Source organism: Verruconis gallopava (genome assembly GCF_000836295.1).
Source record: "Verruconis gallopava strain CBS 43764 unplaced genomic scaffold supercont1.7, whole genome shotgun sequence".
Classification (NCBI taxonomy): domain Eukaryota; kingdom Fungi; phylum Ascomycota; class Dothideomycetes; order Venturiales; family Sympoventuriaceae; genus Verruconis; species Verruconis gallopava.
The window spans coordinates 816,119-836,308 of NW_015622143.1; the positions used below are offsets into that span (position 1 = coordinate 816,119).

The 20,190-nt window shown below is 51.1% G+C and overlaps 7 protein-coding genes across 7 annotated transcripts; 4 read left to right on the forward strand and 3 right to left on the reverse strand.

The window, feature by feature from the left end:
- Positions 1–181: 181 nt before the first annotated feature.
- Positions 182–4,611, reverse strand: PV09_02940 (uncharacterized protein). The gene is made up of 4 exons (XM_016356070.1): positions 4,051–4,611; positions 3,628–4,002; positions 610–3,580; positions 182–553 (listed from the first exon to the last, which is right to left on the reverse strand). The coding sequence occupies exons 1-4, from the start codon at positions 4,360–4,362 to the stop codon at positions 543–545; spliced, it is 3,669 nt and encodes a 1,222-aa protein (XP_016216376.1). The 5' UTR covers positions 4,363–4,611; the 3' UTR covers positions 182–542.
- Positions 4,612–4,730: 119 nt separating this feature from the next.
- PV09_02941 (N-acetylglucosamine-6-phosphate deacetylase) lies at positions 4,731–6,584 on the forward strand. Its single transcript, XM_016356071.1, has 2 exons — positions 4,731–5,369; positions 5,490–6,584. The coding sequence occupies exons 1-2, from the start codon at positions 5,034–5,036 to the stop codon at positions 6,357–6,359; spliced, it is 1,206 nt and encodes a 401-aa protein (XP_016216377.1). The 5' UTR covers positions 4,731–5,033; the 3' UTR covers positions 6,360–6,584.
- Positions 6,585–7,984: 1,400 nt separating this feature from the next.
- PV09_02942 (uncharacterized protein) lies at positions 7,985–9,142 on the forward strand (the record flags this gene model as incomplete). The annotated part of the gene is made up of 5 exons (XM_016356072.1): positions 7,985–8,052; positions 8,108–8,366; positions 8,419–8,583; positions 8,630–8,908; positions 8,963–9,142. 5 exons carry the CDS (start codon positions 7,985–7,987, stop codon positions 9,140–9,142), a joined length of 951 nt encoding a protein of 316 aa, XP_016216378.1.
- Positions 9,143–9,472: 330 nt separating this feature from the next.
- PV09_02943 (uncharacterized protein) lies at positions 9,473–11,877 on the forward strand. Its single transcript, XM_016356073.1, has 4 exons — positions 9,473–9,571; positions 9,631–9,666; positions 9,714–10,510; positions 10,558–11,877. Coding segments are annotated over exons 1-4 (1,932 nt in total). The 5' UTR covers positions 9,473–9,569; the 3' UTR covers positions 11,655–11,877.
- Positions 11,756–13,437, reverse strand: PV09_02944 (uncharacterized protein). Its single transcript, XM_016356074.1, has 2 exons — positions 12,976–13,437; positions 11,756–12,915 (listed from the first exon to the last, which is right to left on the reverse strand). The coding sequence occupies exons 1-2, from the start codon at positions 13,098–13,100 to the stop codon at positions 11,961–11,963; spliced, it is 1,080 nt and encodes a 359-aa protein (XP_016216380.1). The 5' UTR covers positions 13,101–13,437; the 3' UTR covers positions 11,756–11,960.
- Positions 13,438–14,372: 935 nt separating this feature from the next.
- Positions 14,373–16,398, forward strand: PV09_02945 (uncharacterized protein). The gene is made up of 3 exons (XM_016356075.1): positions 14,373–15,149; positions 15,215–15,264; positions 15,315–16,398. Exons 1-3 carry the CDS (start codon positions 14,615–14,617, stop codon positions 16,182–16,184), a joined length of 1,455 nt encoding a protein of 484 aa, XP_016216381.1. The 5' UTR covers positions 14,373–14,614; the 3' UTR covers positions 16,185–16,398.
- Positions 16,262–20,186, reverse strand: PV09_02946 (uncharacterized protein). The gene is made up of 3 exons (XM_016356076.1): positions 19,375–20,186; positions 18,928–19,159; positions 16,262–18,873 (listed from the first exon to the last, which is right to left on the reverse strand). Exons 1-3 carry the CDS (start codon positions 19,524–19,526, stop codon positions 16,465–16,467), a joined length of 2,793 nt encoding a protein of 930 aa, XP_016216382.1. The 5' UTR covers positions 19,527–20,186; the 3' UTR covers positions 16,262–16,464.
- Between the last annotated feature and the right edge of the window lie 4 nt (positions 20,187–20,190).

Here is a 20,190-nt window from a genome sequence, read left to right on the forward strand (position 1 = left end):
GGAACTTTTCAATTATAGAGTGCTTAGATAGACAGTCAAATTACATGGGGTATTTTCTACGTCAACCTTTGAAGCTCGTCGGAGCGATTTGTACTAGCGGTAGTTAACTAATCGATTCAGTATGAAGAGCTCACGTGTTTCGGAGCGCATTCAATGGTTTGATACCCTGCTGTAACCCCATGTATTTCTTGTTCGATACTTTGTTCTCATCGCGACACTATGTCTAACATCATTGCCTCATTGCTACAATGAAAATGTGAAAACTTTGATATAGAATCTCTTGGTCGCAAAATTTCAATATATATATATATGTGTGTGTGTGTGTGTTTGTGTGTATAATGACTTTTGGCTTTCGTAACAATTGCAAAGTCCAAAGACGTATATTATATGACGTCGTTTATGTTTCAGTTCTCTCAACTCGTAGTCGACCAGTTTTAATCATACAACTGAAGCGCATAAATACTCTTAAAACTTCCGAAGTTCCTTAAAAAGCCTAAACTTGTCGTTTTTATTTTCGTGTCCACCATATGCATATGCCTATATCATGCGGTTTCTATGACGTGGTTAGCATTCGATCAGTTCGATTAGATTGGCACTTCATTTGCTTACCAGTTTCCACGTCGGGCTGTCTGCCGTCCAGACCACCCGTCAGCTTGTTTTTCAGCTTTCGTAATCCGATCAAGCTTTCGTCGCCAGCAAATTTCGCATTTCGTATAGGTTTCCATTGCATCATCCCTCTATGCTTACGGTGCTCAGTCCGCTTGTTTTGCTTGTTGATATCTTTACTACTTTTTGCGCTTATGCTGGTGTCCGTAGTTGAGTTTGTAGACGTATCGACCGTCGAGAGACTCTTGCGCTGCTCATTGCTCTGTTCGCTGTCATCTTTTTCCTCCCCTCTCAGCGTACGACGTGAAAAGTGTTCAGTATTGTCAGCGTCCTGAATACCTAGATCCATCTCGCTGCTGGAATCAGAGACATCATCATCGTCAGTACTGTGCTCATCCTCGCTAGGGTGGTGTGGATCGTGCAGTGGTGGATCGACCCCGGGCTCACGCCGCTTTTGACGTGATGGAAAGTCAACATAAGCCTTCGGATCTTGACCAAAAGCCCCAGACCAGTCCCTGCCGGATTTGTCAAGCCACTTCTTCTTCTCCTTTTCATTCTCTGACTGCAAAATGTCACGTCCTTCGGAGAGAGATTCTTCATGCAGTTGCTGGACAATTTCTGGCACTTCTTTGTCTACTTTGCGGGTACGAACGCCCTCCGCAAGGCATGCCTCCCAAGTTTCGAAGGTCTCACGAGAGTCATTGTCATAAATGAATGCCTTGTGGCTCTCATCCATTCCAGCTTTGAAGCGGCCTCGGAATTGGAGTCGGCCGACCTCCTTAAGATCGTCCAGAGCAACTTCATTCTTACAATTAGCTTCAGTAATGTAGTTCTGCGTAATACGAGCAGGAGCGCTCGTTTGCCAGATCGGAATGTTGATTGGTGTGTCTTCGTTGTCGATTAGGTGATGCAACCAGATAACAGCGTAAGCATCTACTTTACGCTTGCCAGATACGTGGAACTCGAAAACTATAGGAGACCGATAGCGGTATTTCACGGGCAAGCGAGCAGCTTGACGGATGTTGTCTTGCTGCAGATCCCAGAAATATCCGTCACCTTCTTCAAGTGGCTTGCATTCAGAGCGAGAAATTTTTCCACTGCTGCCGCCAGTCCGCATCTTGAGCTTTGCAGCATTCTTGTATCCTGTAGCCAGAATTCGCTCGGATGTAAATTCAAAAGTGCCAACGTCCCAGCCGAGCATGTTTGGTGGTAGCCGAGTCTCGACGCTTCGAAACAAAAGTGATATACGTATACGACCAAAGCCAATGCCGCCGTCAAGCGGGTACCATCGGGTAACTTGTGAGCTTGTATCCAAGATGTCCGACAGTTTCAGTGGCACAACACCAAGGATTGGGTCATGCTCACGATTTCGTGAGTCACGGACGGTGACGGTGACAATGGCTGAGCGCCAGTCTCGGATAAAACGCTCCGTGCCGGCATTAAAAATAGGCTGGCTGCTGACGGCTTTTGATCGCGTACGGTAGACAAGCTCGTCATTAAAGAGAATTGTACAGTAGCTTGTTGGAAGGTGTGAGCCTGTTTCTTCTTTACTCTCACCAGCAGGCTTTGCAGGTTCGTATTCACGGCCCTTGCGGTTTCCAACGCTGCCTTTGATATTCTCCAACTCTAGGTTAACGATTTGGTGAATGACAATGTTGACAATTCCTGATGGCCACAATGGATCAGGTGGAGTGTGTTGGGCGGCATCGTCCTCAGCGGAGTTCGCAACCCCTTTCTCGTCTTGCAGTTCCGGCTTGTCCTTAAGTTCCGGAAGCAGGGCCGAGTTCTTTCCATCAGTGCGTAGAGCGGGTCTAAACTTGGGTTTACCGAAATATCCAACCTCCCAGTGTAGTTCGCCTGGCATCTCACTACCGGCATCCATGCCAGCGAGCTTCGAAACCTGAGGGAACATTTTGCCGGGATGCTGAATCATCTTTTGCATACTCAGTTCAATCTTGCCAACAATGTCATCTGCGCTGTGTCGATCAGAGTCCCATAGTTCGACGCTTAAGTTTTCGTCAGCCTTAATGAGTTCCGGGGTGACCAGCAGTGCCGCAGTTTCCTCCCAAATAGGATTAAGATCATCAGTGATAACACGCGTGCAGTACATCGGCTTGCCATATTTTGAGAAGGACAGGGTGATGTATGGGTCGCTCCCACCCCATTTGCTGCCGCGTTTATCTTGCTTGCTGAGTCCAACGGCACGGTGGATGCGAATCCACAAGACGCCAAGGGCGTGCACGTCCTTCGTGATATCATCACCCTGTAGAATCGACCTGACATCGATCATCATGGACTTTGGTGCTACGTACATGCTAGCGGCCGCACCAATGGCGTAGTTGACGAAGTTCGAAATCAATGGCAGGTTGAGAAGATTGACTCCCTTTTCGAGCATTGGGATGCAGCCTGCGGTGACTTGAGGAACTCCCATCAGAGTCATTGTGACAGTTTTAAGGAATGGCGGTTCCGGTGTCAAATTAAGCCGTAGACGAACGGTGCCGACGAGCCCTTGCAGTTCAACGAAAATTGGAAGAGGGACGCCGAAAAGCCCTTTGATGCCAAGGTAAAACACCAGTTGCATATGCATGTTGCGAGCTTTCTCTGATACACGTTTTCCAGTCGGTTCAGCATGGTATGCGAAGGCGACCTCGACGTTGTAAAAGTCACCGCCTTCCTCATCGGCGGCAGCTTCTTGAGGGTCTTTCGTCTTTTTGTTTTCTTCATGTATAGCTTTCTTCATCTCCTTCATGTGATCATCTGGAAGCGCTCGAATACTTAGGATTCGGATCGGATTGCTTCCTTGATTGATTTCGGCAACGCGGACATTCTCTATGACAGCAGGCACGGAAGCTTGCATGACATCTTCAAGAGTGTCTGCAACTGAAGCAAACATGTCGGGATTGATAAGGCCCCACACAATTTGAAGCAATGTGTTCATCCATTCGACAGATTCTGGAAGCAAATTTTGCGTGGCCTAAGGAGATTAGCTCGTGTCATCACCCAGAATAGTCTGACACTCACAGTTCGACCGCGTTCCTTCTCGCTTTCCCATTCAACCTCACGTCCACTTCGAACGACTTCCTTCATCCAAAGCCAAAATCCGGAGGCAACACATGCAGCAAGGGGAATGAGCCCCTTTAATGAGCCACCAAACCATTTCCCAAGGACGATGATGGCAAGGAAAGTCGTGACACAGACTACGCCAGCCTGCTTCTCGAGCCTGGCGAAAGTGGGCTCGTAGCTGACCGAAGGTGTAGGATGGAACAGGATGTTCGTTTTCTCGCCATGGATGGGAACATCTGATGTCGTTCCCGGTTCGATTGGGTCTGGCGGCGCTGTTATGTCCTGGGCTTCCTTGTATTCGGGGTTTTTCTGAGAAGCGTCGGTTTTGATGGGCTGTATCTGTCAGTATTATCATCTCAATAGGAAATGGGATCTACCAACGGTATCCTTCCCTAGATTTGCATTTGGAACAGACAGCTTGGGGTCTGTGACATGTGTGTACATCTCCTTCGTGGCATCCTCAATCACAACCTCTTTTCCGGTCACTGGATCGGTGGCATAACGTTGATTTTTCCCCTTTGGAGTTGGCTTGTGTGCCTCTGCTGTTTGCGTCTTTGCTTGTACTGCTTCGTCTATTTGCCGATCTCGTTCCTTCTTGCCTCTGTCCAAATTTTCTATGAACTGCTGTACAGTGGGGATTTTGTTCGTGTTTGAATAATATCCCTTTGGGGCAGTCTGCTGTTGGTCTGCCATTTTAGCTCTTCAAGGAGGGTCGTTGAGCCGTCTATGACGGTCAAGACTATAGCTTTCGTCCTGCCTTGCGTGAACCCGCTGGGTTTTTATTCTAGTCAGGGCTGGGAGCTGAAGAGAAAACCGAGAAGAACAGCCGAACCGAAGAAAAAGAACGAATTGAGCTGAATTGAAATCGAGCACCTAGAAAGAAGCAAGGTATTTACCTCAAGACGGTGAAGGATGCTGTGTTTCTTGTCTGGTTCACGAGTTGGCATTGTGCATCGTTATGATGTCACAGGTAGCTTATGTGGCTTGCCGCGCCACCAGCCATTGACATCGTCGAGCCGCGTCTGGTGCATGAACACGAAGCCTGGGGATTCCTCATGAAGATCAAGGATCGCTTGTTCTCTGCCCAAAATAGCCATAGTTCGTATCATTTAATCCACGACAACCATGATCACTGCGAATGTCTGGAGCGGCGATGCACAAGGAGCTGCCACAGCAAGGGTGGATTCAAGAATTCGACATCCATGGCGAACTCTTGGGCAGGTCCGTGCATCCACCTGTGAAAATCGTTCATCGTTAATCCGTGCTTGTGCTGATCCGTCAGCCTGGAGCTAAAACTGGCCATGACAGAATTTGTTGGCGCATAGTTTTACTCGGGAAGGGCTCTGTTCTGATATCCTGCAGCCATGCCAGGGTTGTTCACAACCTTCACAAATTGCCGCCTATGCATTGGCGGCGAACTGGTGGAGGGCGAACGACTCGTCGTCTCAACAGATGAAGGGAAGATCCTTGAGAGCACAGGCTTCATCGGCGGCGAAATCGTTGACTTGGACGATGCTATCATTGCCCCAGGATTCCTGGAGCTGCAGACAAACGGGGTGAATGGCTTTCACTTTTCAACATTCGAAGACAACGAGCAATATGCCCTCAAGCTGCAGGAGGCAGCCAGTTTCTATCCTTCGCAAGGCATCACGGGATTCTGGGCCACAATCCCAACGACGACGTCCGAACGGTATCAGAAGGTAATACATTTTTCTTACCCTCGGATAATTGGAGTCTCTGGAATATGAACCAGAGATTCACGACCTTCAACATCGTCACATCATCTTCCAGATCGCAACATTCTAATGGCGTGCCGGCAGATATTACCATTGTTAGCTCCAAAAGATCACGAAGCCGGAGCATCATTGCTTGGTGCGCATGCCGAAGGGCCATACTTGAACCCGTCAAAGCCAGGAGCGCACAACGCAGAACTTTTCCAGCCAATAAGAACTTCCCTCAGCTCCCTTTATGGCCAAGGATTCTCGAACGTGAAGCTAATGACACTTGCACCTGAATTGACAGAGTCGGAACTCCTTATCAGATCCCTCGTGAATAGCGATGTACGAGTTTCCCTTGGCCACAGTGCTGCCACCTACGACCAGGGTCTAAAGGCTCTTTCCGAAGGCGCAACGTGCTTGACGAAGACGATGAACTGCTTCCCCCCATTACACCACCGAGAACCTGGACTAGCAGGACTGATCACTGTGAATGAAAGTACGGGGACAATTGCGCCGTACTACTCGCTCATTGCTGATGGCCATCACGTACACCCAAGCGTCGTCACCATGCTGTATCGAGCGGCCCCCAAGCGATGCATATTGGCTTCGGACTCCATTGAACTTGCCGGACGCCCAGACGGAACCTACCCCGGTAATAGCTTAGTAACTCAAAACCAAGTCAAAGCAGGACCCATTGCCACAATTGAAGGAACAAACACGCTCATTGGCTCCTGTACCACAGTCAACGAAAGCGTGAAGAATCTCATTAAATGGTCCGGCTGCTCAGTAGCGGAGGCTGTTCGATGTGTAACAGAAAATGTGGTCGACATGATGGGTGTTTTAGACCGAGGCATACTCCAGGAGGGGCGCAGGGCAGACTTCGTGGTGTTGGATGACGAGGGAAATGTTCTTGAAACTTGGATTAAGGGAAGGCAGGTTTGGAGAGCAGAGGGACGAGAGCCGTGGTACTGATGATGTGCTTCTGAGTTTTCACAGCAGTATTTACGTATCTAAACAGATGCAAATCTCGAACCTTTTCCGGCTCTCGATGTGTGAAACTTTTTGGCTTGTTTTTGACTTTTTGCGCCTTAGACGAAAGGGGTAGATCCAAGTTTCCGGCGACACTGAATCCCTGAGTGGGTTCTTGAAGCCGGTTTTCGTACAACCGCAATTCTTGATCGACAAATCTGACCTGATGTTTTTTAATACCAGTTCGGTCTAACGATCTCATATGTTGGTATCTACCCTACGGCTATGACCTGGTCATGCCCGAGCGCTGGACCACTGGTTTAGAGCTCAAGATTTCATAAGAGAATCGTAATGAACATAGCCTGGGGCAATGAAGGATGGCAGAGGTGATGATTGCCTTCCCAGGGATCGGTGCAGTGTGCTCTATATGTTGCCGCCGTCCGATTTGAATTTCCTCAAAATGTCTCCTGTTTAATTCCTTCGACCCAGTGTTTCCGCACGGGTAACGACCTTTTTTCTGGCGTCCGCCCGCAAAAGTAAGTGACATGAATGGATACTAAATAAATGCTTTGACCCAGCATGTGGGGACTCCTGAAAGCATAGTATTATCTGCCTTTCATCCCTACAGCTTTTCCCGCAGAGCACGTAAACGTCAAGCAAAGGGGTGATATTTTAGCTCTCCCATGCCAGAGCTTCATCATTCTCAAGTTTACGAAGTAATCAATCGTCCTTTTTTTTATTATTTTTGTTATACTCTATGGCTGATTTCATCATAAAACTTCATGCTCCTTTGGGTCTTTCTCTCACCCGCACCTGTTCTCGACAATCGAGCTACAAGTCAGACCACAATGGTAACTCACTCCGGCTCGGAGCCATACAAAAAATCAAACTAAGTGAAATCATGTTAGTCCTCTCGTGCCTTACGCGAACATCAATCATTATTTCATGACTTTATTGAAGGACCAAACAAAGCCGTAGAACACCACGAAATTGGGAGTTTAACTTATAAGTATAATCACCCGACCCAAAAGTTCAGTGCAGTGCTCCTCAATAATCCAAATGCTAAGAACAATTTTCCGGTATAGCGATACAGCAATCGTGAAAAGCCCGAGGATAAGTACCGTCCTGTCACGAAGAAAAAGGTGGAGGCGAAGCCTTTAACTCCATAAAACGTGAATGATGCGCTCATTAGAGAACTTCAGAAGCAACTACATGTCAATACTTCTGTGAAGAATCAAATCACATCAAGTTGTCTGGGATGCGGTTGTAGGTGACGAACGTAGCGGAGGAGGTCGACTGCAAATAGCGAAACAGACTGCTCTGACGATCCATGTTAAATTGGAGATCGTTTAACATGATATGAGTCTTGTCCGGTCAAACCTTAGAGCTTCATGCAATCTTGATATCAAGAGTGTACAGTGATGCCGTAGTAAACCGCTCGTAACCTCAACAATCAATGCCTTTCGTGTCATGTCGCTTCAGCCGCAGCTACCTTCCAACGTACATAGTACCACACCATCTCCGTACGTAGTTTACTTCGAATCATCCTCAAAGAGAGTGCTAAAATCTTTTGCAATCTTGTCGCTACCACTAATACGACTTCCTCGCGAGCTTTCAAGATCCTAAATATGGGAAAGAAGAAAAGCATGAAGTACAACAGTGTCACAGGCAATTATGGCTATTTGACAAACACCCAGTTAGCACTTCATACCTTGACAGAAAACAACTCGTGTCATTGACATTATCCACAGACTTCAGAAGATTGAGCTGCCCAAGTTCATCAAGTGCGACTTATGCAAGAAGTCGAAGAGTCCCGAGGCATACAGCAAGGCCCGTCAGGCCGAAGTTCGCGCAGCCATTTACCGTCAGGGTCGAGAGCACGCGACTTATGCTGTTCTATGCGGCGCTTGTAGTGGTAATGGACAGAGCGAACTCGAATGCATCGTCTGCAAGGAGTGGAAAGACATTGGGCATTTTGCAAAGGCACAGCGTAAGGACCGGGACAACGCCGTGAGTTTCTGTCACCTCGTCAAAAGTGAAGGATGCTGATACGGAAGAAAAGACATGCTTGAGTTGCATGGATGAGAGGACTAGTTTCGATCCTGTCCATCTTGAGGCGCCGTCAACAAGGACAGATAGTGATAACGAGAGTGACTACGACTACTCGGACGTTTCAGATGACTTGTATTCTGATGATGACGACGACACATCCGAGGCGCACATCATGGTATGAAAGGTTCCAAATCATCTAAACAAGTTACTGATAATCGTAGAATTATGACAACGCTTCGATTAGCACAAATCTCGACAAACTTTCAATCGCGGAGACCGATAGTGGCTCCGTTAGTTCGATTGGAAGCTCACGCTTGGCATCTACACTTTTCAGTAGTCTTAATGCTGCTAGGATGAATACTGCTGGAGGCGTTCCACTATCTTCTGGTCGGGCTAGCGGCCTAGGTCAGAGCCATGTGGTACCTAGGTCTCGGATTGCCGTCTCCACGTCTGCCGAATCTTCCTACGCAAGCAAACATCTTCCTCGAGCTGGCTCCCACGTAAGATAGCACCAGAAGAATAAACTTTTCTATTATGATGCTTACCTCAAATAGAATTCAAACAACGCAGAAATAGGTGCTGCAGAATCAACTGGCAGCAATGGGCACGAGTCGAGCACCGACAGTGACGCGGAAAGCAATGACAGCATCCACGGCAACGATCTGGAAGACGATGAATTCGACAAAGGGCCATGGCGTGGCAGTAATGCTGTCAGCTCGTCGTCGGAGTCGTGAGGATGTTGGATGTGCTTGACGAGGGCAGTGAACACAGCAAAGCAACTCAACTAGATGTAAAACTACTGGGCAGCCATTTATTCACGCTTTTTCGTAGGCGAGGCTTGTAGGTTAGATGGACTTGCAGGAAGTTCAATGGGTCGACACAAGGGACATCCAATGGCTTTGCGTAAGAATGAATAGATATATTCTCACAGAGCAATGAAAGACACTATACCGGAATAGGAAAAGAAATTGCTTCTGGCATCTTTTATCACGTGACTTGGTGTGAGCCTGGTGAACCGCCAGGCCTAAGCTGACGCGCCCTTGAAAGAGTGGCGATCCAGCAGTTTCATTCAGCTCCAAGCCTCCAGCAATCCTCAGAATTTGTTGTGCATCGAACTCTCATGGGCTTCTAGACTACGTAATCTTTTCGTTGAGCTCTAAAATGTAACTCCCTATTCTCCCTAATCTCGGAAAATGTGATCTATGACTGACGCACAATTCAGGTCCGGCCGCAGAGGTGGAAATCGCATTCGCGGACCGTACGTTTCAACATATATTTGGCCCATTGTTTCTGACAGTCATGTAGACAGTCCGCTCTGACAGATTTCTTGGCTGCGAACAATATCTCTGCCCAACAGATTCGTGATGATTATCAGCGAAGGCGTGCTCAGGTTGAACAGGACGCGGAAAATGAGAACCAGAACGCCGCAGATCGCTCCGGACAAAATGAAGACGACGAAGAAATTGACGAGGAGGAGCAAGCAGCTGTCGAAGAGATGATTGCGCGATCGCGTAGGAGAAGGAAAGCGGTGCAAGAAGAAGCTATTAGCAAAATCAAGAGCAAGAAAGACAAGTATCGTAAGGACAAAGCGAAGGCAGGCAATTCGAATGATGAATCTGAGCTCAGCGATCTCGACAATGACCTTGCTGCCGAATTTGGAGGTTACAAGAAGGCTGTCAAGTTGCCTGGCCAGCTTGCGAACTGCGAGTTGTGCGACAAGCGCTTCACTGTCACACCATACTCTAAAACTGGACCTGATGGCGGTTTGCTATGCACTCCGTGTGGTAAAGAGCTCGGGAAAGAAGCTGAGAAGGCGAAGAAGGAGCAAAAGCGGAAAGCGGGACCCGTCGGACGCAAAAGAAGAAAGATAGAGAGCAACAGGCTTGACGGCAACATCACTCTTGGTGCGAAAACACTTCAGCAACTGTGTGTTGAGCAGGCTTCCAAATATGCAGATGACGTTGATGACCTAGGCGATATGCCTGAACGACAGATGAAGCGGCTAAGTGAGATCTTTACGAAGAAAAGAGTGATGAGACCCAAGACATTTGCACTCTTCTTGCGGCCTGAAAATGAGCAAATTACTGTCCATGACTGCGCATGTATGGAGACCGTATTATATAACCACTACAATGCTGACGAAGAACAGATCTAGACCACGAGGACTTTGTCCGCATGTTTGCAACTTCCCCCAAACTTCAGAAACTGGTCCTTGACAACGCCTGTCAATTCAAGAATCAAACTATGGAATACATGATTGAGAAGAATTCGAACATCCGCTGGCTCCATCTTTATGCGGCAAACCTTATTAATAATGAGACTTGGGAGAAGTACTTCAACGAGCGCGGAAGTATTCTTGAATGTCTGCAACTCTCAGATCTTGATGCCTTCTTTCAAGACAGCCACGTTCAGCTTCTTGCTTCCAAGTGTCCGAACTTAGCACGCCTGAAACTGAAGCGGTGCAGAAGTCTGACAACTAACTGTCTCGAGAGCATCAGTCAATTGAAGGGCCTCAAACATTTGTCATTGCAGTTTAGCACTGGTGTTTCCACACCAAATGAAGCTCTTTCACAGCTTATCATTTCTCTTGGACCTCAACTTCGCACTCTCAGTCTTCAAGATTTTCTCGACGCGGATGACGCCGTTCTTGAAACGCTGGCCACACACAGCGGAAATATCGAAAAATTGCGCATAAGTACCAACGACACAATTACCGATGCTGCCTGGGCAAGGTTTTTCAGTGATTGGAATAATCCACCCTTACGTTTCATTGACGTGAGCAGGACCCGGGACGTGGACAACAACAACCCTGACGGCCCTCTGGACGTACCCATTGGTCTAGGCGAGCAAGGCTTCACTGCGATGATGAAACATTCTGGCTCGAAACTTCAATACCTGCATATTACGTCCTGTCGACACATACCTTACGGCACTCTCATTTCCATTTTTGACGGCAAGAATCAGTACCCCGAACTCCTCGAGGTGGACATGTCCTTCGTATCGAATGTGGATACGTTGGTTCTGGCTGGTCTGTTCAAGAGCGCACCCAAGCTGAGGAAGGTCGTTGCCTTTGGCTGCTTCGGGATCGAGGATGTAGTGGTACCACAAAATGTCGTGGTGATTGGTGTACCACGAGCACAAGATGCGATTGAGAAATTCGGCGTCGCAGGGTTGGATGTGGAGGGGGCTTTGGGAGCGTTGCTGGCCAAGGCCACGGCGGCGATGGATGTCGACGTCGCTGCTTGAAGCTATTTTTTACATTGAGAAGTGAGAGCAAAGAGGGAAATGTCAATGCTGCTTAAAGCAGCAACGAGACTGCACGACCTATACATCAGTTTGATCCACGGCGGGAGAGAACTACTCCCATACATGTCTTCTGTCGATTTGGGAGGATCGTGTAAGACCTCAATTTTAACCATGGCTAATGTATCTGGGCATATCTCGTGACGACAGCAATGCTAAATTTTTGGTGTTCATTCCGGGCTTTGCCGTGATCTCAGAAATGTACATTTAAGCATTTTCGTGTTCGCTCTTCTTTCACAGCTCATAGGCTCACGTGGAAAGATCCAGCACAACTCTGCCCTGTAGCTTCATGGCATGCATGTCCTCGAAGACTTGAGTCAGCTTGTCCATCTTTTCGACCTTGTAATGTGTCTTGACGATGCCCCGCGCGGCCATGTCAAGCGTGTCTATAGCTTCCTTCCTGTTGCCCACCGCCGATCCGACAATCTTCAGCGACTTGGTCACAATCAATCCCGGGTACGCAGTAGCTATGGGCACCATGTCACCCTCAGGGACACCCACGCACACGACCGTACCGTTGTACTTCAGCATCATTGGCGCGCTGGCATACGCGCCGTTTGCGGCTGTGCACACTATGACAGCTTGGGCGCCCATTCCACCCGTAAGATCCTGAACGGCTTTCACCGTGTCGCCTACAGAAAGAGGTATGAAGTGCTCAGCGCCCGAGGCCATGACGAGGTCCTTCTTCGCGTCGCCATCAATGCCGATCACACGCATGGCCATGCCCTTGGAAGCGATCTGGACGGCCAGATGGCCCAGTCCACCACCAGCACCAAGAATCACGACGGTCTGTCCAGGTTCCGCGCCGGACTTGCGCAGAGCGCTGTAGACGGTGACACCCGCGCACAGCATTGGAGCAGCCTCTTCGGAGCTAAGGCCGTCCGGGATTGGCGTGACGTAGTTTGCCGGTCCGATGGCGTACTGCTGGAATGTGCCTGGGGTGAAATATCCTGACACCTTCCCGGCAGCGCATGATGCGTCAACGCCTTCGAGACAGGCAGGACAGTTTCCACATATACCGGACAGCCATTTGATGCCGACCCTGTCACCGATCTTGCAAATGGATTCGGCGCCTGGGCCGAGCTTCACAACGGTTCCTACACCCTCGTGCCCACCAACTTGGCCGGCGGGAGTAGGGAAGGGAAGGGCTCTCCATGAGCAGGTCATGACACCCAAATCGCTGTGGCAGACACCAGAGTGAGTCCTGTGAAAGGATTAGCTTCCCATCGAAGCGACGCGAAGAAACAGGCTTGTCAATACTAACAGGTTGATCAGTACCTCACCCGGTCCCGGCTCTGGCATTTCCAGATCCACGATCTTGGTCGAGATCTTCCCTGGCTGATCGTACACAGCCGCCTTGTAAGTCTTTGGGAGCTCGGGAGCAGCCATTGCGTGAAAAATTTCGGGGATTTGAGCGTGTCAGAGACGACGTGTGATATGACAAGTTGCAGGCCAGAAATCACGAATCGAAGCCTGAGGGTTGGGATAGGAGATTGGCGTTCGTAGAGATGACGAGAAAGTAAACGAGTCTCTGCGCGACTGGAAGACGAAGTTGTAGAAAGCAGAAGGAGAGAAAAGAACCCCCCTAAACCCCCTCTCGAGGAAGGTGTATGGCACCAGTTCGACGTCGATTCAGCGCCGGCCGTTGCAGTTCCGAGGCCATCTTCCACGTCGTGGAACGGATCATGACAGCTACCCCGCCTCCCCTCCGGCGTCTCGCAGAAAAGGATGGAGCAGCATCCATGTGAAGATCGTAGAAGGTAAAAGCTCCATTTGTTTGGGCTCCGAATCAGGACGTCAGATGTGATTGGTGGTGCTGTCGCGGACGATTCGAAACGCACGAGGTCATCGCGCATGAGGGGAAGTGGCTTGGCCTTTTAAGCCTCTTCCGCGTAGATCACCGGCATATTGGAGTGAAACGGAAACCCGGAACATTTTTGAATCTCTCCGGCCGTCTCGGCAGTCAAATGGCTTGTTGCCTGTGTGAGAAGAGTCAAATACTGTCGTTCTCAGCGACGTTAATTCGATATCTTGCATTGATCTAGTTCTATTTCTGGAACAAGCTGAGCTCATATCCACACGTACAAGTGCAGCGGAAAGGTCCCGCTGTGTGTGTATACTCGATTAAAATCAGACTAAATACGAGATGGAAATCCCCCTACTTGACGCCGAAGTTGACGCCCCAGATCTCTTATCCTTGCTCAGGCTTATCGAAAAGACGAAATTGCGGCTGCAGCATACCTGATGAACCACGTGAATATCAAGCTGCAAAAGTTGACTCACGGCTCATAAGCCAAGCTCCAGGTCATCGATTGGCGTTTCAAGATTCTCCTTGTTCTACGAGCTGACATATTCCGGTCCAACCTCGAAAGGAACAAAGGTGCGATCCTGATTTTGATTGATCTTTGTTAGTTCTGAAGCGTATATCACAGGCCTTGACGGGCCATGCTTGGTACATATTGTTTCCACTTTGCAGACTCCATCCATCCCACCTTTAAAACGAGGCCAATGCTCATATACGCCGATATAAGCTACTGAAACATGTCGAGATCATGAAAGTACACTGGCTTCGACTGATCTCAGCAGGCGCATAACCAATACACATGGGGAGTATGTCGGCTTGACATTCCTAATTAGGTTTAGCGACATATCCTTCCAACCAAATCATGCCGGTCTACTTGAGCTAGCAGGCGAATGGACTGCAGCTCGTGGGCTATTGATCACTGTTTTCGCAGGGCTGGTGAGAAAATGGCGTGTCATCTTACCTTATATCACGTTACGACCGTAGCGAAGGCCTTCTTAAGTAGCGGTTGACTCAACATTTCCTAACGGCTGAACCTTGACGTTTTGCTACAGAGCTCGTCTGCGAAGTTGATAATCCCCAGAGTACTGAACTTGTCCGCATGGCGAACGTTGCTACAGAAGAGGCTAAAAAGAATGCCTTCGACTTCGACCCGGGGCTGCCAGTCCCAAATCCCACAGTGCCAATGTGGCAGGTTCCGCTCCATTCGCTTGCAAATGTGGCTTCGGAGACGCTGCCTGACACCGCAGACGTGGTCGTGATAGGCTCCGGCATGACTGGATGTAGTGTCACCAAGACATTGCTCGAAGGGGATCCCATGCTCAGGATCTCAGTGCTCGAGGCCCGAGGTCTTGCTAGCGGGGCGTCGTCGCGAAACGGCGGGCACATCATCTCTCCATCGTTTGGAGACTTCCCCAAGCTCGTTGCAGGTTGGGGCCGGGAGATGGCTGCCAAGATCGCCAACTTCACTCTCGAAAACTGCGAGAAGACCTTCGAGATGGTTGACGCGCTGAACGAGCCGGAGCTGAAGGAGCGATCAGAAATCAGACGGACGGAGAAAGTCCTGGTGCTGAACGATGAGAGCATCGTCAACGAAGCAAAGGAAACGCTGAAGGTCTGGAATGAAGCCATGCCGGGTATGTGGAACCTTTGAACATACGTTCTATTGGAAAGGTAGACAATACCTGATTGGCGATTGCAGAATGCCACAGAGACAAGTACAGATTCATCGGCGGCAAGGTGGCCGAAGAGGTACGGGTGTCCGGATGACTTGAGGAAAGCCGAGATTGACGAAGAAACAGAAGTACGGGCTGAAGAACGTCGCGGGCGCATGTGTCGGCTCCGCGGCCGCGGTTTGGCCATATCGCTTGTGGTCGGGCATTTGGGAGCTGCTGCTGAAACGACACAAGGATCGGCTGACGATCGAGACGCACACGCCGGTGACGGAGGTCCAGCGCGACGACGCGTCAGACGACGCCCGGTTTCCGTACCGGGTGACCACGCCCAGGGGCGTCGTGCGCGCCGCCAGGGTCGTCTACTGCACCAACGGCTTCACGCCGCACCTGATCCCGCGTCTGCGCGGCAAGATCTTCCCCTGGCGCGGCACGATGAGCTGTCAGGATCTGGGGCCCGCGTTCCCCAACGCGGGCGCCGCCCGGTCGTGGTCCTTCGTCAGCGAGTCGCGCGTCGACCCGGAGCTCGGCGTGCCCAACGCCGGCTTGTACTACCTGACACAGAACCCAACGTCCGGCCGCATGTTCCTCGGCGGCGAGAACGAGAGGCTGGAGAACATCATCTCCAGCGACGACGGCCGGCTGAACCCAAACTCCGCAAAGAAGATCGGCCACGTGCTGCCCGCCCTGTTCCAGAACGTCGAGTCCGCCCCGCGAGTCGAGAAGGTGTGGTCGGGAATCATGGGTTTCACAAGGGACGGCTCGCCTCTTGTCGGAAGGCTTCCCGAGGCCGTCACGGGCCGTCCGGAAGGGGGGGAGTGGATCGCTGCCGGGTTCAACGGGTTTGGCACTGGATACTGCTTCCGATGCGGACAGGCCGTTGGCGAGATGATGCTTGGGAAGACTGTCGACTGGCTCCCGGACGTGTTTTACGTGACCAAAGACAGGTTAGAGGACAGCCTGGTATCAGGCTCGTTCCATGGTGGACTCCTGCCATGATGTGTTGGCGAAAGTAGTACAGCTGGAGACACGCATCCAGATCACGGAAGCGAGCATTGTATCTATTCTCAAAGAAGCAAACGGTTGCAGTCTGCAGATCACTTGTGAATTTTTGAGTTGAAAGAAGATATATAAAAAAAAAGGAAGGAGCAACAGTATGGTACACGTTGAATCCCGCAATCCGCTCACAAATGCCTGCTCGCTCAAATAGTAAGACAATCGCCGCATCTATCATCATCTATCATAAACTCCGACGCTTCGATCCCAGGAGATGCCTAATCTACTTCATCTCCTTGGTAATCCACACGTGCTTCAGCAATTCTTCTGCGCTGGGGCGCTGCTCGTGCTCGCCACGGAAGGTCATGCCCAGGAACGCCTTCAGGTCCTCGCTTGTGGTTTCTGGAATGGCCGGGCTGGCATCCGCGCCTGTCTTGTTGCCAATCTTGAAGATGGCCTGCATCTGTGTGCAGTTGGGGTGGGGATGCTGGCCTGTCAGCATCTCGACGATCAAGCAGCCCAAGGACCAGATGTCTGCCTTTTTGGTGTAGGCCGTCTGGCGAACGACTTCAGGAGCCATCCAGAACACGGAGCCCTGCAGCGAGACACGCTGTGCTCCCTTCTTCGAGGCTGGCGTAAGGAGGGAAGATGCCTCAACGCGCTTGGAGATGCCGAAATCTGAAATCTTGACGGTGCCCTTGTTGTCGACGAGGATGTTGGCGCCTTTGATGTCACGGTGGATGATGTCTCTGCTGTGGAGATAGGCGAGCCCGTTGAGAATCTGGCGCACAAAGTTGGTGATGAGAGATTCGCCGAGTGGACCATAGTTGACGAGCATGCTGGCCACGGAGCCACCAGGGACATACTCTAGGAAAATGTTCAGGTGACTCTCGTCGGAGTTGGAGCCGAGGTAAGACACGATGTTATGATGCTTGAGCTCGCGGAGGAGGCCGATTTCGTGCTTCAGAGCCTCTACCATGTTCTTCTTCTTCGTATCCATGGCAGTGCCCGTGTCCGTGGGCATCTCAACCTGCTTCACGGCCATGAGCTCACCAGTGATGGCGTGCAGGGCGAGATAGACACTGCCAAAGGAGCCTTGGCCGATGAGAGCGCCCTTCATGTACTTGACGTTGTCCCAAGAATCGTTCTCGAGGAACTCGTTCAGCTCCTCATCCTCTTCCTCGCTATCTTCATGCACCAGCTGACTCAATCTCTTGTTAAGAGAGTCGCTTCCCTCTCCACTTCCGCCACTAAAGCTAGTACCTGCGATGCTGCTACGAGCGTCGTCGTAATAACCGTGCATGGGAGTGGAATTACCCTCCGGGCCGATGCTGTTGACCTCGCTGCCTGCAAAAGAGACGTACGACTTGCGATCCGGCTCTAGCGGTGACTCCTCGTCAAGCGGCTCTAGCATTGACGAGGCAATCGAGTCCCGATAGCCTGGACCGCCGCCAAGACGCAAGACAGACAGAGGGCGAGGACCCTTGGGTGTCTGAGAAAGCCACTGATCGGAGATTGCGGGTAGAGGGGGTGCATCCCTTAGGCTGGAGGCGACGCTGAAGTTGCTGACAGTGCTAAGTCTGCTTGTGGCTCTGCTGATGCGGCGAGAGCGGCGAACAGACATTCGGACGGTGCGGTCGATTTCCGCAGGCTCGTACTCCGGGAAATAGGTCGACAGATCTGAGGCAATGAGTTCACTAGGCGGTCGGCCGCCGAAATGCTCTTTCAAGACTGTCCTTGGCCTCGGTACGGGTTTCACGTTGGATGTGATCTGGGCGGAGGTGGATTGGAAGCGCTCACGCTCCTTCATGGATGCTGGTGACAAGGGGTAGCTGACTGGTGCTAGAGACTCTCCTGTGATTTTCTCAATCTTCAATTGACTGCGTGCACTGGCCGGAATGATCAGGTTATTCTGCTGTTGCTGAATATGGATCTGGCTTGCAATGCTAGCAGCCGTCTTGAGCTGTTCGTCGTCTGGTTCGCCCATGTGGATCTTTCGCAAAATCAAGCGGTTGCGCTCAAGCCTATTGCGGTCGGAGCAAACGCGCCAGACCTCTGTGTCGTTGATGCGCCTGCACAAGGCTGGGTTCGGCTCGGTCCCATCGAGCACGTAGAAGCAGTAATTCTTCAAGTGGTTCTCGTTCAGGCCGCCTTTTCGGAGTGCCTTGAGCATGATGTCTTCCACTCCCTTACAACCTTCAATGTTGACGACGGACGTGCGGCCCGTGTCATAGATGACTCGTATCAAAGCCTTGTCGACGGGCAAGATGGTTGCATTCGTGCTGTCCGTGCTCGGTGTTGTGCGATGGCCGGGGAAGCGGGTGGTTTGTGGGGTCTCCGCTGGCGCTGTTGCCGCCCGGTTTGGCTGAACCGCGTACCTTGAAGCCACCGTCGTGTAGTCGGTTCTTCCGGAGTTCGGGGCCGTGTTCTCGCGCTGAGGACTGCCAACAGCACCGAACCCCCGTGAGCGAGTGCCTCGATCTTGTTCGATGTACGGGGACGAAGGGCGAGAAAGTGGCTTGGTAGAATTGAACGAGGATGCGCTGGCGGCCATGTTCGAGAGGTCTGAGATCTGCCTCGACATACGTTTTTCAGCCCTTGTGCTCTGGGCGGACCGTGCAGAGTGAGGTGCTTTCGGCGAAGCAGAGGAAGGCGGAGTGAAGTTCGGGTTGTCCAGCAGAGCAAGAGACTCCTACACACGCACGTCAGCTTGCTCCCATTCGCAAACGGGTGATCAGAGACATACTCGGTTTGTTACGCGTTTGGATATTCGCTTGTACTCCGACGCACGGAACTTCTTTGCCTGGGCTTCGATACGCTTGCGATCGCCCATCTTCAAGATGCCCATCTCCTTCAGGGAAGCAGCATCGAGCTCCATCAGGTTCGACCCGGTGATGTTGTTCTTGAGAAACAAGGAGACGTATTGTGCGCAGTTGATGCTGCGCAGCCATTCTGCAACACGCTCCTCGTCCCAGTTCCTGACGTCTATCAGCTCCATTATGCCGCCGAGATCGAGTATAGACATGGCTGCGACTTTGGTGGGCGAAGCAATCAGTCCGCTGTGGTTGACAGGCGGGACCGCCCGCGCTCAACCAGAAATCCACATTCCAGTTGCTTGCTGGCAGTGCCTGCTTGCGATTTGCCCCACAAAGCCGGCCGTCATATGCTCATCGTCCAAAATCTAAACACATACCTTACAGAACCCGGGCTGTCAAAGTGTTCGGAAAATTCCGATTCCGTCGGGCTAGCAAAAAAACCGTGATGCTGCGTCGATGTTTGTTGCACCCTGTACGTAGCCATGTTTGATCCGTAACCTGCCGGCGTCCTCGACGTGAGCAATGCCATAACGAGTGTATCTCGGGCCTGGTATCAGGACGTGGGGCAAGCCGCTGGAAAGGCGAGAGGGTCAGTACGCAGCCGAAGCCGGCGGCGACGTTGGTTCGTCTTCTGCGCGGGTGGTGAATGGGAGAGAAGAGGTCTGCTTGACTTAATGCAAGTGCATGACTTCGCCCTTGCTTAAGCTTTTTTTTTTTCTCCGCCGCGGTGTTTCTTGCGAGAAAGGGGGAGGGGGAGGTGCCGGTCGACTGTATTGGCGAGCGCGCAGGTTTGGGGGGACTCTCGGGGTAGTAGAGCGTCGGGTCGCGCTTGTTGGAGGGAAAGTGGAGGACGGCCAGACTCTGCAGCAGCCGAGACCCAGGAATCGTGCGATCAGCTGCGTAAGCACCAAGGACAAGCAGTGGCGACGCCAGCTGGGCTGTTTATTTTTTTCTCTGCGGTGTGTGGAGTGCTGCCGACCTGGACGGTGGTCGCGGATAGCCTGAAACACAGACTGTCGGGACGAGACGCTTGGTTCAGGCACGGGTTCGGGAGGACGTCAAAAGAACGGGGAACGACGACGAGAAGCAGTTCGCGGCAGAACAAGGACAGGACGACGAGGAACGGCTGTCTTTGGGAGAGCGTGCACGTTTGGCAGCGCGGAGGGAGTTCGCACGACTCCTTGACGACGGTC